The sequence below is a fragment of the Orcinus orca genome, chromosome 11 (assembly GCF_937001465.1).
Source record: "Orcinus orca chromosome 11, mOrcOrc1.1, whole genome shotgun sequence".
NCBI lineage: Eukaryota > Metazoa > Chordata > Mammalia > Artiodactyla > Delphinidae > Orcinus > Orcinus orca.
Genome location: NC_064569.1, coordinates 24,505,745 through 24,522,670, shown reverse-complemented (window position 1 = coordinate 24,522,670; position 16,926 = coordinate 24,505,745). Strand labels below are relative to the sequence as shown.

Below are 16,926 nucleotides of genomic sequence, written 5' to 3'. Positions count from 1 at the left end.
GTCGCTATTGCTACATAGTACTTTCACTCCAAGAGGTACTACTTTAAATTGTGGTGGAAATTTAGAGAGTAACTAGTTTTCATCCACATGGAGCTGTAACTGAGAATAAAGCACAGCAGATGCTTGTTTTTTTGGAATGGAGAGATCTCTACCGATCTTGGTTCTGAGACTTAGCAGCACACAGATATGAAAGGGGGTTGACCATACGGAAGGAATATATTTAGTGGCAGAAAAGAGGCTGGAAAAAAGTTAGTAATTCTGACTAGTTTGTCAGGGACCTTCTGGGACCAGGCACGCATGGTTGCCAGTTAGGGAAGCACTGAACAAACCAGATGGGGGCCAACAGAGGGGTCTTTAGCAGGTCCAGAGTGACATACCTTCCCCCCCGCCTTTAGAGTTTCCAGCAGACATATTGTCACACACCTTGAGTATGGGATAAATTTGACTCCATATTATTTATTATCAGTTCTTTTTATTTTATAAAAACTTAGGTTTGCATTAAAGCCTGTATTAGGCAAAAGTTGCTTTTATGTTTTAAGGTGAAGATTAAAATACTTCCTACCACTAAATAGCTGTAGTGGACTCCTGAATTATTTACTTTTTAATCATTACTCTTGAAATTTCAAAAACATCTCTCTCTCTCTCTTTCTCTCTTTCACACACACACACACACACACACATACACACACACACACACACACACACACACACACACACACACACCCCTCTCCCCCAACCCAACCCTCTTTCTGTCCTCCTCCCTCTCAATATGAATTTCCAGTGCGTTGGCTCCACTTGATTACAAAGGAACAGTGCTAACCCTATGAGAATGCTATGAAATTATAGCTTCAATACCCTGTATTAGTAGAATTGGAAATCTGTTTTGCTGCCATTTAACCTTATCCTTCACATTCTCCATCTGGTCTGGTACTTAAAACAAATGGATTCTCAAAGGCACCAACAGATAAGGATAAAATTACACATGCAGACAGGGTCTCCTTATGAGGATGTTAATGTTAAAGTGGACGAGAAGGTCTGTTTTTTATCTGATGGATCAGAATATAATTATTCTCTTTCTTTTTCTCAACAGGGAAACTACGTGTCTGCAAGAGCTTATTATGAGAGAGCCTTACAGCTGGTTCCAGACAGCAAACTGCTGCAGGAAAATCTTGCCAAATTGGATCGTCTAGAAAAAAGATTACAAGAAGTTCGAGAAAAGGATCAAATGTAGCAGCATTTGACCAAGTCTCCAAGGGACAGTACTGGTGCCTTTGGAAGAGGAAGAACTGACAGACGGAAGCCTTGCTTACACATCAGTTGGGGCACAACCGATGAAGTTTTCCTCTTACTCGAGTTCAGGGTGGCACATTTTGGGACACTTGCTGGTAACCCTGTGCTGGGGACTTGCATTTCCATGAAAGAAGACAAAGAGAGCAAAGCAAGGGCTAGAAGGGCCTGAAGGAAGGAAAACAGCAGCTACACATTTGACAGACGTTTGTTTGCTTTAATTCCAGATTTCCTTTCATATGTCTGTCTGATTTTCCAACCTGGAAATCTAATTCCATTTCTTAGTGTAGATATTTGTGTCTCAGAAACAGAGGCTTGAAATGCTATGAGTGCATGGCATCTCTTCTTTAGGAGAGGAGATATTTCAGAGAGGGTAAATCCTCTGGGATAAACCATTTGAGAAATTCTACCAAGAGGTAGCTCATTTAATTCTCCAGAACTAGAAATGAGTATCTAACAGTGTTTGTAAAAACCTTCTGGAATACATGGGGAAAGGGGCTATTGTAAGATAAAGCTAAGTAAGGTTTGTCTAATATCCTTCTGAGGATAGTGCTAGAGCCCTATTGAGAAGTAAATTAAATTCCACTCTGATACAAGCTGTTTTCCCATTGCCTAATATGTCAAAAAGGAAGCTTCTGGAATTGTGTATGAGTATTCTTATTCCTAGGGAAAAATCAAGGGTCTTGCTGCCCCTGACTCTTCATGGGAATGTTTTGAATTAATTTTATTACAAGTATTACTAGAGTAGTGGTTCTGCTCTAAGATTTCATAAGTGCTTTTAAAACTCGTAAATGTTTCTGCCTCCAAATATATTGTTATTTTGGTGGAGAAAAAAATAGTATATTCTACATGAGAAATATTAAAGATATTAATTGAGAGAAATGTTCTACTTTATTATCTTAACACTCAGACGTTCTGAGATTATTTTTTGAAAATATATTTAACCACTGAGGAATCTTTATGGTAGATTACAGAAATCTTCATAGACTCTAAATAGATGGACAGCTCTATTGATTTGTCTTCCTAGGCTTCACGAGAATTCTGTGCTTAGAACATGAATGATAGAACCTGCAGTTCCTGGTTCTGTATTTGTAATTTTGGAGATTTCATGGAGAATGCTCAAAAAATCTAGGAAAAAATGTCTAAATTCATAACTTTAAAATATATATTTATAGTTAAAAGATAGGGATGGCAAAGTTGAATTTACAATTTGTCTTTTAGTGTTATTTATTTCATAACTTATAAAATATTTAATATATACAGACTTTTTTCCCTGTACATAGTGGTTTTAATAGCAGTTTTCACAACTGATCATTGTGATCACATCACTGATCAACTGATCAACTGATCACATCATCACAAACAAAAATTATAAATCTAAATTACAAGGTAGTTAAGTTTTAACAGCCCCCAAAAAATTTGTCTTGACCCTTCACTTGCTAAAGCTAAAGAAATTAGGAATCAGCCTTCAGTGTTTGGGAGGTAATATATTTTGAAATTGAAGGAATTGGAATACTGATTCTCATTTGGTTTTCATCATAAACTTAAAAAAAAAACAAAAACCCACTCTGGTCAGTGCTGTTCCTGGCTAAGCCAGGTGTCATACACATGTAGGAGCCTGAAGACACGCGTATGTCACATGCTCAGGCCAGAGCAAGAAGCCTCCTGCTTCTTTTCAATCCCAGTATCAGAGACCACTGCCTCTCTATGTTGTTATTATTATTTTTTTGTCAAGGTAAATCTAGATAAAAGGAGGAAAAGCTTCTTTGGAAAGGGATGATGCCAGGAATATTTTAAATGCAAAGGATTACGGAATTTGAATTAGCAAATTCTGTTTGTGTGTATTCTGTTTGTGTATATCAATAATCCAATAATGTATATAGTACCACTCTGATCTTCTGTTTCTAATAGTCTTTTAATGTTATATATCATAAATGTATCCAAAATTTCATTTAAAATAGTTTTATTCCCTCCCAAATTATACTTCTGTAGCCCTAAGGTCAAGAAATGTACTAAAGTATTTATTGTAAAATAACTACTCCATCCCCAAAATGAAAAACATGAAGCCCTAGCTAAAAACAATATCTAGGACTTTAATTACAACTTTTTAGTTTTAGTGTAAAAAAACCTCATACTTAGAAAGTTAATGGAAACGATAGAGCCCCAAATTTTGAAAAGCAATTACGCCTTACTTGAAGGGCTGCTAAAGATAGGCGAGTACATTTGTTGGAATAATTGAAATGGCTATTACAGCCTAAAAGTTTCTGAGAGAAAATGGTCACTGGACTTCAGGAGACTTTTCCTGCCTTCTTTTGGGTGCTTTTCTCTCTTCCTCTGTTCTCTGTCTCTCTATTTCTCTCTCCCCCTCTCTCTCCTGCCCTCTCTCCCTCGCCCCTTCTCTCTCTCCCCCTCCCTCTCTCTGTCTTTCTCACTCTGTCACTCTGTCTCGTTCTTTCTGCACTCACTGGCATCTCTTTGAACATTAAAAGTAAGGCTGTTTGTTGGACCAGATATTTCTGTCCTACTTTCACTTATATGTGGCCAGTGAAATACTTTTCATAGTTGAGTGGTGCCTATAAGAAAATAAATCACGTATTATTTTTCAGAGATATTAAGTGTATTTTATAACTATTTTTATTTGTTCTTATAACATGAAATAATATGTGGAATTCATCCTTATCAAAACGAAAGTGGAGTGCCCTGGCTACTCATGGAGATGCATCCAGGTTCCCTTAACAAAAGCATGCTTGGCTGTGAGTTGATAGCCCCTTTCTGAGATGGAATTGCAAAGCCAGCTTTGTGGACATGCAGTCTCTGTAGACCCTCAGAGTCCTGCACTCAGAAGCACCTTGTGTTTGGTTGAATTCTCTGCTTGAAGTTCTCAGTAATTTTTGAATAATTCCATTTTGCACTGGGTCGTGGGTAGGAGGGAAGGTAGCTGAGAACAAGACAGGAGTTGCTTCAGTCTAGCTGAACACTTGATCTAATGAGCAGAGTTTCATTTGTGACTGTTACCCTGTGCAGCATTGGCTATTTTGTCTCAGCTACACTTAGAGTTCCTTGTGTACATATATTCCCCTCCTACTGCCAGTCTATCTAACCTGTCCTTCTGTCTGACCAGAACCAGTTCTCCTTGCCTTCAAATTCTCCAATAAGTGGCAGTCCTTTCACATGTCCTTCGACATGGAGCCACGAGAATGGCTTTACAAGTTTATGTTAACCTTAAGAATTATTCAGGATTTTAAAACTGATTCAGATGTTTTCAACCTGTTAACGGCATTCGTAAAACATGGTTCAGTGATGTAACGTAAGTGAACTAAACCAAAGATTTAAATACCTTGGAGGAAAAGAAATTTTATTTTAGGGACTCCTGAGATATATCTTTTAGGCCTGTTTATTTTGCAGCCCATCAAAAAACAAAGAGGATTATCAGCGCTTTGACTCCAACTCCCCACAGTACTTCACAGCCCCCAGTGTACGAGTCTGACGTGCCTAACACGTGGTACCTCGGTTTGGTGCAGGGTTTTGCAGTGGTTGTGCAACTGCGTTTCAACAGGACTGAGAAAATCCAAACCTTTCCATACAGGGTTTTGTATCGCCTCTATTAAACATTCCAGGCCTCCCGGATTGAAGAGCCGGGTTCAGCTGATAGCTGAGGTCTCGCCCCTCACACACAGGTGCTTTGGCCCTGGTGGATTTGAGGATAACCTGCGTGCACACCTTTAGGAATCCCAGGACCCTGGCCACCCAGGTTATGATTCTAATGTGCAGTGAGGCATTTGGCCTTTATATTTACGGAATTCTTGGTCCTCAGATGGAGAGGGATTGCCTTGCCATTTGCACGTCCCGGACGAGGCACCCGGTATATAAAACTCATATTGTTTATGACTCATAGAAGGGCCCATGACATAGGGCCATGTTCTCTATGCCTCCTTCTTTCTTTAGGTTACACATGTCAGCTTTCGTTAATTATTTCTTAATTGTACTCATTAGAATCAGTTTTTTAAAAAAAACAACAAAAAAACTTTTTCTCTGATTTGTGACGGATTTGCACCTTAGATCAATAAATCCAGAGGGTATTAGTAATAACACTCAAAGCAAATGTAGTTATAGGTGTTCTGTTTATTTTAATTTTTTTCCTGGTTTCTGAATCACATTTACTTTGATTAAATTGTATGTTGGTATCTCCCAATAACAGCAAAACTTAACTATCTAAATGGCATCTTTTGGCATTTTAAAAGTAAATACCTGTCAAATCTTGTATTTAGGCTGTAATTGAATAGGATGAAAACTTACAATGCCAAAAACTATGGAGAAATATAACTGTTTATGATTGATTATGATTATTCTTGAAGTTTTCAATGTGCAAAATATGTTGAACAGTTCTTCCAAAAATAGCACTTCCTTATTTTTTTTTTGGTAGTCATATAACTTCAAGAGAAGAAATAAAATAACTTCAATCAAAGCTATGGTTTACTGTCAGTAAAATAAAATGTCACAACAGAATCAATATCTATCAATTGGCTCATATAAAAATGTTCCATTTTTATCACCAAGGTTCCTTTCCATGAAAACCTTTAGGGCATATAACTTGTAAAATTAGCACCCATCATAATATGCAGTCATTATCAGTTTGTAAGTTTAGATCAGCATTTACCACAAACTGAAAAGTGTCTATGTCCAGAAATCCAGGAGTTTTTTCCCATTCTCAGTGGGGCACGTAGTACATATTTGTATCACTTTAGACTTTGCCAATGTGCATAATGTCCTTCTGGGGTTGTGTTGCTGGTCCATAGGAGGGGTGACCCAGTCCAAGAACCAGGAGATCTGGAGTCTAGTCCTGCTCTGCCACCGAGGTGCCGCCTCACCTGGGACAAGTTACCAAGTGTCTCAGTCATGTTTATTGTCCGTTAAAGGAGTGGTTACTCCTATGGACCTATCAAGCTCTGTGAGTCCCCTGAATCCAAATGCAAAGCCCTCTGCCTCTGAAGAGATAACTGATAAGTGTTGCCCTTCGTTTTAGAAATTCTTAATCATTGCAGCAAAACACATACACAAACAACCCTAAAAGTGACTGAACTGCCCAAGTACTTTACTATGGCAGAGGTAACTACTCTTATTTTGCAGTCTGTACGTATAAAAATTAGCGATTTTTTTACGTTTCTAAGGAAAAGAGATTTTTAAAAATTTCCTCCAAAGGAACTGAAATATCTGTATTTTAGCCCCATGGCTTGCTTTTACAATGTGGAAATCATTTGACTTGCTGTGACTCACCCATCCCTCCTTTTGTCAGAGGAAAATACTTACATCATGTTCTTGATCAGTTGTATATAAATGTACATTTTTGTTACTTTTGCTGTGCCAGTTAGAAATATATCTCCCATAAAGTATTTCTCCCATTTAAGTCTGATTATGTACACTTTGCCTAGATCTTTCCAAAATAAAATTTATGTAAATGTCTATTTTATATAAAATATGATGAAAATAATTATGTCTTGTTTCAATCTCTCAAGTGCTCCGTGATTAGTACCCACTGAAATCCATGTCACCAGTAGGTGCCTGCTTTAAAAAGAAAAAAAGAGTATCCTCCTTCCTTTCCCCATTCATTCATTCATTCATTGCATTGTTCTGTGTGCTTTATGTCTGCTCTCTTTTTCATATCCCACAACCACTGTTTTCAGTGCTTACCCATTCCAGATCTTTTCCCCTCATCTTACTGAGATGCCTTCACCTCTTTCTTTATGGAGTAAATACAAGGTAGAAAACCCTCAATATCCTGCACTCAGTCATCTACAAACTTAACCTGCACCCAATTCTCCCCTCTCTCCTGTTGCTACAATGAAAGAAGAGGGCCCTCGGCCCTAGATAATCACATCTTGTAGAAATTCATTCCATTCTTTAATCTCTTTCTCCTTCTTCCTTAACTTCTTCCTTTTTCGGGCTCTTATCAATTCTGTTCTATTTTAAAAACACAGATACAGGGCTTCCCTGGTGGCGCAGTGGTTGGGAGTCCGCCTGCCGATGCAGGGGACGCGGGTTCGTGCCCCGGTACGGGAGGATCCCACGTGCCGCGGAGCGGCTGGGCCCGTGAGCTGTGGCCGCTGAGCCTGCGCGTCCGGGGCCTGTGCTCCGCAACGGGAGAGGCCACAACAGTGAGAGCCCCGCGTACCGGAAAACACACACACACACACACACACACACACACACACACACACACAGATACAGGTAGCCACCATCAAGATCACTTGAAAACAATCCTTCCTTTATTCCTTTTCACCTCTGGCTGCTACTGCATCTCTTTATGTCCTTCACAGCCAGACTATTTTGAATAAATTGTCTTCACTCATTCTTTCTACTTGCATCCTTCACATTCTCTCTGCAACCTAGTGAAATCTGTCTCTGCAACAAATATTCAAATCAAGTTGCTGTTTCTAACGTCACTAATAATCACTTTAGTGCTGATTCCTAGGTCTTGTGGGACTTGGGAGAGCGTTCGAGAGTTTAGACCAGTGGTTTAGCGGGAATGGAAAAACATATTTTAAACAAAATATTATTTACCCCATGACTTGCTCATTGTTCATGGGTTAGTCTCCCAACACTCCTAAGTTTACAACTGTGCTTAGAGCTGGGGCTTCCATCAAGAGTCTTGGAAGGCCTCCAACAGCAGATCATTATTTCGCTGCCGTAATGAAGATATATGTTCAAATTCAAGGCAGATTTTCCAATCCAATTTGGGAAAGTCCAGCCCACTCTGCTTGACATCCTTTCCTTTTCTGAAGTGTTCTGGTGTGTTTTGTTTTGTTTTAAAATAAGAGAACCCTTCCATTTGGACCCTTCAAGGTCACCACAAACCCAACATATTTAAACCATCATCTTACTAGCAAATTTAAATCTAAAACTAATGACCTGGCTTTTGTTATGTATGCAATTCGTATTGAATGGCTCTCTTTCTACTTAATGGAAAGGCATTATTTTGTCAAGCCAGAAAGGGATCAATCTCCTGTATAGAAGGACAAGGTCTCACTTGAGGCTGTGAGTTTGAACTCTGGAAACAAAGGGAGCTGTGATGTAACAAGAAATGGGACAGTGCCCAACCCCATGGAGACTCCCAGGTGTGAAACACACCACTGAAGATCCTGCAAAGCTGTGTGTGTACCATGTGCACAAGACTGCAAGGGGACAGGGTCTGTAAGCTTCATGAGGTTAGCCATGAACTTGAACATCGTGGGTCCAACGCGCACAGCACATGTTCATTTTTTCTTTCCTTCTATTTTATTTTGTAACAGCTTTGTAGTGACTTTAATCTGACCCTCTCTTGCTAAGAAGAAAGAGAGGAGTTTGCGTCCCTTCGGAGGGTCTGAGCTTTTATTGGAGAGTAGTGTGCCCCTGGGGCCACAGATGGTTATGGTAATAATCGTGAGGTCACTACAGTGAAAGCGAAACTCGGAGATGAGAGTAGTGAGGGCCGTGGGTCAGACAGCCACCACCTGGAGAGTTCTTTTACAGCACTCAGATGTAGCAGTGTATTTTCAGAAAAGAGCAGCTTACCTTACCAAGTCCCCTCCTGGTGTGCCCTAGACACCCAAGCTTGAAACCCAGGAGTCATCTACTCAGTCAAACTGCCATCCAAGTTGTGACTATTTTAAATAAATACTTAAAATGGTGCTACTCTCAAGAACAATTCAGTCCAACAGAACTATCTGTTGATGATGGCAGTGTTCCATATCTGTGCTGTCCAATATGGTAGGCACAGGTGGCTATCGAGGACTAGAATGTAGCTAGTGCGACTGAGGAACAACATTTTTTTATTTTAGTTAATATTAATTTTAATAACCATACATGGCTAATGTCCACTCTATTGGACAGTGCAACTTAAGAGCTTTTCCGTGTTGTAAGACTTGGGACATAAAAATCACGGAAACCCCTTTTAGCTTCATAAGACAAGAAGGCTTGAGATGGTGTGTTTCAAGTTTGGGTGCCAATCACATTCTTGAAGCTTTTTGCCAGAAGCTTCCCAATTCACCTGCTCCCTTCTGCCCCTCTCTGACTGTCAGCTGCCTGTCCCTGGACCTGCATTCCCTCCACCTCGACTGTCTCTGTTTTCCTGTCCTTCTGTCTACCACCTGCCTGTCTCCCTAATTTGTTTACCCTCCTACCTCAAGAAGCTTTTATTTCTATTTTATACAAAAGTGAAATAACTGGGGCTGGGGGACTGGTGTCTAGGTTAGTTAATATATATAAAATGTTCACTTAGCCTTGCCCTCATTTTTTGATAAATTATAAATCAATTACAAATTCTGGCTTTATTCCTCTCCCAATCTCAAGCTAACTCGTTACAAATTACTTATTAGAAAATAATTATTGAAAAAATGCTGACATTATAATCCTGCTACTGGATTCATTTTAATACTCTTAAATGCTGAACCCTACAGTTTTGGTCCATTCCACTGAAGTTGATGATAACACTGCCACTCAGAAAAGGAACGGGGTAGAAACCTGATCTTTCACATCCACTCCCTTTGAAAACTTGGGAGTGTCACGGTCTTCAACAAGCTTCTTAGAAGCAGGGTGGTACCTTTACATACTCAAGTTTTCACGAGTCCTCCTTTCAGAGGTCAGCCTGCCTGTGTCTTGCATGGGTGCCCAGCTTCCTTGACCCTGGGCTTGGGCCACACTCCCTGGTTGGGAACAGAATTCACCTGCGCTGAGCGTTCTAGGCCACTGATGCCCTTGCTCCCGCATCTGGCCCAGGCTCACCCTCGAGGTCACCTCGCTCCTGTCTCCAGGGGCGGAGGGCGGGGGCGCTATGACACCTGGGCGGCCCGAGAGCGGCCAAGGCTCGGCTGGTCCTGAGGAGGGAAAGCTGTGCGCCCGGCTGCGCGGCAGGTGCGGCCCCTTGGCGCCGCGGGAGAGAGTGAAGAGCGCGTGCGCTTCCGGGAGCGCGAGCCCTGCGGCCGCAGCGCCTCTCCTCGCCGGCGTCTGAGGAAGACCGACGGGTCCCCGCGCGCGGGCGCCATGCGGACGCCGCCTGGGGCTGCTTCGCTGCTGCTCTTGGTGCTCGCGGTCCGCCCCTGGCGGAGCAGAGGTGAGCCCGGCGCTGAGCGCCGGCAAGGGGACTTCATTCCTCTCCAGGGCAGAAAGGAGAACAGCCAGGTGTGCCCAAGAAGGGCCTGGGCCGGATTTTCTTCTGCAATCCTTTGGATTCTGGAGTTCAAGTTTTTAGGCACATCTGCTAATCATGCTTGTGCTAAGGATTCTCCTCCAGGGAAAGATAACCAAGTAGAAGTAACTTAAAACCTAATAGCTCTGTTCCGGAGCAGCATATGTTCTCCAGTATCTTTCATTCCACCTAAATTATGTGATGCTCACCCTCCCAGAGAAAGCCCCGAATCCATCACCAGAGGGAGAGGCCCTCATGCAGTGCCCAGGTCTTTTTTATTAAGGTAGCTCAGGCTGTAAAGGGCAGAGGGAGTGGCGAGGCAAGTTCTAGTCAACGAGTCAGGGGTATCTTGAGAAAAGAAAGGGGATAGCCTGCAGCTGAGTGACGCCAGAACATCTGAGCCAGGCCAGGAAAATCCGAACGTGGAAATCAGGATAAAATGAACGCTTACATAAGATGCCGTGTGTGTGTGTGTATGTGTGTGTGTGTGCGTGTGTGTGTGCGTGTGCGCGTGTGTGTGTGTGTGATCACACATATGCTCTCCCACACAGGACTGAAGTGCGGAATTCGTGCAGTTGATTTGAAAAGTACGGAAACTATCTTGGAATCGGGGTTCTTCTCTAGAGTTACTAGTTGGGGAAATTCAACAGTTGGTGGACACCCGTGGCAGGTGGGTATAAGAAAGACATTGATTTCTTAATGAGAAAACGGTGAATTATTTCCTTTGTTTCAAATACTACAACTCCAGGTTAACATGTAATTTTTCTCCAGACCCCACTTGACCTCACGGTCAAAGAGTTTATTTCATAGGAAATCTCTTCCTAACCAATTTATATCAGTGTCTTAATGTGACATCATATTAGAAGAGTTGATTTCAAATGTTTCTGAAGGAGATGACGTCTGTGTGGAGATGTATATTAGTTGTGTTCATAACTTTTTTCTTGGGCAGGTCTCCCTGAAATTAGGTAGGCACCACTTCTGTGGAGGAAGCTTGATTCAAGGTGATCTGGTGGTTACAGCAGCACACTGCCTGGCTAGCCTCGATGAGTAAGTTGTGGATTTCCATTACTTATCAAACCTTGATCCATGGCAATAGGATTGGGAGATTCGACGCCCTAAATACCATACAAGGTTCAGTCTTAGTCCCTTTCTTAATTTTTCCCTCTGGTCCACCTACCCACTGACCTTCCTGATTCCCAGAAACTTGTGTATATCCCAAGATTTCTTGTGCTTCCTACTCTACTAATGAGAGACCCCAAAGATCCCAGACATCATCTATGATCTGTGGAGTTAGTGGTGGGGTAGGGGTGATGGTTACTTATTTTAATAAAGTATTAACATCAAATGTTGAACAGATGCACTAATGTTCTAATAATCTGAGTTTCAGTAATTAGGAGGGGAAAATACTGTGGAAATAACAGATACTTGACTAGATTAAAAGAGGGTACTAGTAAAAGGAAAAGAAGGACAGTTCTAGGAACAACCTTTCTATCTTGCTTAAAATGGTAGAGCATATATAGACTGGTTTATGTACAAAAGAAGACACAAATATTTTATGCAGAAAGACAATTGATGCTAGGGGAAAGGGTTCACAGAATGTAAACACTCTGTGATTGAAAACCATGACTTTTTATAGATACCTATAATTTACAGGGAATTATAACAATTGATAATAATCACTAATAAAGATACATCTTCTTTTAAGACTTAGAAATGCTTAAAGGTACATTAATCACTTTCATTTAATTACATGAAACCAAGACTGTCTTTCCTGGGGGAGACAGCTAGACTTATTGAAAGATTTTTGTTTGGTTTTAGGAAGCAAATTAAGCATCTGACTGTGACTGCTGGGGAGTATAACCTCTTTCAGAAGGATAAGGAGGAACAGAAAATTCCTGTCTCAGAAATTATTATCCATCCTAAATACAACAGACTTGGATGTATGAGTTTTGATATTGCACTGCTATATCTAAAACACAAAGCCAACTTTGGTAAGTAAGGAGTGTTGGAGTACAAAAAAAATATAATGGAGGGCTTCCCTGGTGGCACAGTGGTTGAGAGTCCGCCTGCCGATGCGGGGGGCGTGGGTTCGTGCCCCGGTCTGGGAGGATCCCGCGTGCCGCAGAGCGGCAGGGCCCGTGAGCCATGGGCGCTGGGCCTGCTCGTCCGGAGCCTGTGCTCCGCAACGGGAGAGGCCACAACAGCGAGAGGCCGGCGTAAGGTTAACAAGCGCTTGAACAAAGGTTAATGGTAACAATATTTTAAAGTGGCAATGAAATCAGGCAATAACCATCAATTCCACAGTCAAATGAATATCAGAATGTGACAAGTAATTTATTTAAATAACACCTCCTTAATATCATCTTTCTAAGCTTCTCATTGCCTAGTTGCCTGTTCTAGCTTCCAACAATTAAAATGTGACACAGGAGTCTGAAATTTCTGAGTGAATGCTGGAGACTTGCCATGTCATTGCTAAAATTTGTGTACTTTTACTTTAATATCATTATACAAAGGTATTTTATTATAACCCAGGAAGTTAGAGATGGGAAAACACCATATTAGTTTCATACACTATAATTTGACAGCTTCACTATGACTCATGATTTGAGAAAATTGGATAATTGTTAAATCTGAAGAACGCAGGTAAAGAATATTATGAATACTCTTCAGCCATAAAAAAGAATGAAATCTTGCCATTTGTGACAACGTGGATAGGAACTTGAGGGCATTATCCTGAATGAAATAAAGAAAGGTAAACACTGTGTGATCTCACCTATATGTGGAATTAAAAAAAAAAAAAAAAAGCTGGTAGATACAGAGAACACATTGGTGGTTGCCAGAGGTGGTGAGTGGGCAAAATGGGTGAAGGGAGTCAAAAGTTATAACTTCCAGTTATAAAATAAGTCCTGGAGATAAAAATGTACAGTATGATGACTATAGTTAATGATACTATGTTACATAGTTGAAAGTTGTTAAGAGAGTAGATCTTAAAAGTCCTCATCACAGGCAAAAAATTTTTGTACCTATGTATGGTGATGGATGTTAACTATACTCACTGTTTCACAATACATATAAATAACAAATCATGTCGTAAACCTGAAACTAATATAATGTTATATGTCAATTATACCTCAGTAAAAGTGGGAGAAAAAGTATTGTAAAGAATATCAGATGGTTAATTAATAAAATTGTTATATATTTTTAAAATTATGATTTAGAAATTTTCCTAACAAAGTCTGCAAATACAAAGTATAGGTCATGGCACCTACAAACAAATGCATTTCCATAAATACGAATTATATAATATAAATTATATAGCTTCAAGCTGAGTCTGTACAATATGTCTTGAAATGTCCATGGCTGAGCAAAATAATCAGCTTTTTTTCCTATGTTTTGGAAGATTGTAGACCTCAGGGAACAGTATTATTTGGAGAAAATGGGAAGATTTGTTATCCCCATTCGAAAGAGAGCAACTATTCTCATCATCGGTACGTAGCCCTGGTAGGAATGATCCCTGGGTTTTTCCCCCAAATCATGCCATTTTAAGGGGCCATGTTTTGGCAATTTTATCTGGTATCTCAATTACTTTATTTGATTAACATAAAACCCTAAATATTTTATCTGGTATTGGATGACAAATATTTGCTAATTGGTATTTCTGATACCTGTTAGTATGAATCATCAACATTAAGACTGGAGCTTACGAGGGGAATTCCCTAGCAGTCCAGTGGTTAGGACTCCAGGCTTCCACTGCAGGGGGCCCAGGTTCGATCCCTGGTTTAGGAGCTAAGATCCCACAAGCTGCGGGGCACAGCCAAAAAAAACCAAAAAAAATAAACAAACAAAAAAAGACTGGAACTTAACCTGAATTGATGTATTCAAATATCTAACATTAACAGCAGCTGATAGTGAGATTGTTTTGGGAATCTAGTGGTTAATCCTGTCCCACTTATTTCTGTAATAATTGTAATACTTTGTTCAGTGTTGCCTATAAGAGGGAAAATAGTTCATTATCTATAAGCTTCAGTATCTTAAAAAAAATTTTACCTACCTTGTCCTCTATATGGCTAAGAATATCTTTAAGCTTTAAAAATTAATTTTGCAAATATCTCATTTTCTTAAGTGTTCTACATTCATTTTTAAAATCGCATTGAGCATTGAAAGGTATTCAAAGGTAGATGAGAGTTCTATGAGTTTATAATCTGGTAGGAGGAAAGAGCTGGACAAAAATAACTATACTATAAAACAAGGTGAAATAAGCTTTATAATACACACTACCAAGGTGTGTTGGTACTATTGACAATGGAGAGAATAATTCCTATTGCAGTGATTTGTGAGGTGTGTGTACTGTGGTTGGGAGGGGTAGAGATGCTTCAGTTAAGGGGATGGTATTGAAACTAGACAGTGAAGTATAGTTATGATTTTATTGCTCATGACGTCTTTTGTAGCTCTAACATATAAGAGATTTCTACAGATCATGCCAGGCAGAGGGAATTGTGTATAAGAAATGTCAGGAGGTGAAGAATATCAGGACTGTTTGGACAGTGTGTCCCAGTGCAGCTGGAGAACAATGTTAATGTAAGCAGGAACTGGGGTAGCAGTCGATGATGAAGTTAAAAAGGGCTTAATTGTAGAGGACCTTGAATTCCATGTGAAGAAGCTTAGACTTTATGCCATGGGCAATGGGAAGTCAAAATGGTGGTGAGATTATAATTTACAAAATTAATGTAAAATAAATGTAAATATCCACTACAAGTATAGGACAGAAATGATGTGGCTTAATTGCAGCCCATATTTAAAAGGCTTATTAAGAGTCTAAGTTGACTTTCTGTGAGTCAACCTAGTAATAATATAATACCAATAAAGCCTTTGCCGTCTTTGCTTAAACTTTTAGACGAATAGCATCCAGAGTCCTATTCTGTTAGAGTCCTGGGCTGGGGTGTAGGCAGGAGGTCTCTAGATACAGTCGTTAGAGAGGAACATTGATAGGCTGGAAATTACCTGAGGGACAATGACCAAGATCAAAAGAAATTCAAAACAGTGCCTTGGGAGATGTGGTGGAGGGAACTAGGAATATATTCATTCCAAAGAAGACTTGACAGGAGGAAGGAACTGTCTTGATTTATCTGAAAGGCTACCATTGAAGCAGAATTGGACTTCTGATTAACTGCTGAGCTGAGAACAAGAGCAGAGGGTAAATGTTAGAAGAAGGTAGATTTCAGTACAATGTAAAGGAGTTTCTAATTTGAGAGATTTCTGAGATTTAATGGCCTGCGCAGGAGATAATGAATTTCCTTTATAAGTGGATATTTGAGCAGAAGATGGATGGCTATGCGTGAGATTCTAGAAAGCATTTATCTATTGGATAAGATATACACAGATGACAGACAATTTACCCTCAAAGACAGAGAACTTGTGATTCAATTTAGATGAAGTATTGAAGAGATCTCTGCAAGAAGGACTTCAAGACAGAGGGTGTTCTTAGTAGTATCAAATATTGCAAAAGTCAAAATGAGTTCAGATAAAATGTGATTGGATATGGTAATTCAAAAGTTAGGAACTGATTCAGTAGAATTGTAAGGTTAGAAGCTATATTCACAATGCATTAAGTGATGTTGAAGACTTGGTACCTCTTCACCAAATAGTAAAAATTAATTGAGGCCCTAAGATGTGTCAGGCACTATTTTAGGTGCTAGTTATACAGCAGAGAATGAAACAGACAAAAATGTTTTCCTTTGCGGGGCAAGTTGTGGGGTGGAAAGTGGGGATAATACAGATAATATTACATACAGTAGAAGATGGTAAGTGCTGTACAGGAAAATAAAGCAAGAAGGAGGGGTAGAGAGTGCTGGGTTGTGCAATAATTGGGGAAGATGTTCAGGAAGACTGCACTATGAAAATGATATTTGAACAAAGACTTGAATGAAATGAGTGAGGCCATCAAACGATCATCTTGGGAAGGGATATTCCTGGCAGAAAAAAAAAAAATTAGCACTTAGCTAGAGCTAAGTGAGAGAGGGCGAAAGTGGTCATGATTATGAGTGGCCAAACTTATAGAGCATAAGAAGGACTTTGGATTTTACTGTAAGATATGGAGGCCACTGGAGGTCGTTGAGCAGAGGAGGAACATGATCTGACACACTTTAAAGGACCTCTTTGGCTGTTGTGTTGAAAATAGACCATAGAACAGGCAAGAGCAAGAGCTGAAAGACCAGCTCCTGCAGCAATCCCGGTAAGGATGAAGATAGCTTCGACCAGGTTTGTAACAGTCGAGGTGGTGAGAAGTGGTAGAGCCACAGGATTTGCTAACAACTTGAAAATTTGGGTTTCAAGAGAGAAAGACTTAAGACTGTGTTGAAGGTTTGTGCCCTACAGGAAGGAAGGAGCTGCTATTGTTTGAGATGAGGAAGACAGTTGAGCAGTGAAGAGAAAGAGGAAGATGGGACAGTGGCTTTGGGTTATAGGGCACTAGGATTAAC

General features: G+C 40.2%; 2 protein-coding genes across 6 annotated transcripts in view; both read left to right on the top strand.

The window, feature by feature from the left end:
* TMTC1 (transmembrane O-mannosyltransferase targeting cadherins 1) overlaps nucleotides 1–6,795 on the top strand; it is a 260,735-nt gene extending 253,940 nt beyond the window's left edge. For all 5 annotated transcript variants that reach the window (XM_049694189.1, XM_033430160.2, XM_049694188.1 and 2 more), the window contains one exon: nucleotides 1,091–6,795. In XM_049694189.1, coding sequence (XP_049550146.1) covers nucleotides 1,091–1,231 — 141 coding nt within the window. In that variant the 3' untranslated portion in view covers nucleotides 1,232–6,795. The remainder of the gene's footprint in view (nucleotides 1–1,090) is intronic.
* A 3,507-nt stretch (nucleotides 6,796–10,302) lies between these two features.
* OVCH1 (ovochymase 1) overlaps nucleotides 10,303–16,926 on the top strand; it is a 59,233-nt gene continuing 52,609 nt past the window's right edge. The window contains exons 1-5 of the mRNA XM_033430315.2: nucleotides 10,303–10,372; nucleotides 10,999–11,117; nucleotides 11,397–11,494; nucleotides 12,266–12,438; nucleotides 13,848–13,935. Coding sequence (XP_033286206.2) covers nucleotides 10,303–10,372; nucleotides 10,999–11,117; nucleotides 11,397–11,494; nucleotides 12,266–12,438; nucleotides 13,848–13,935 — 548 coding nt within the window. The remainder of the gene's footprint in view (nucleotides 10,373–10,998; nucleotides 11,118–11,396; nucleotides 11,495–12,265; nucleotides 12,439–13,847; nucleotides 13,936–16,926) is intronic.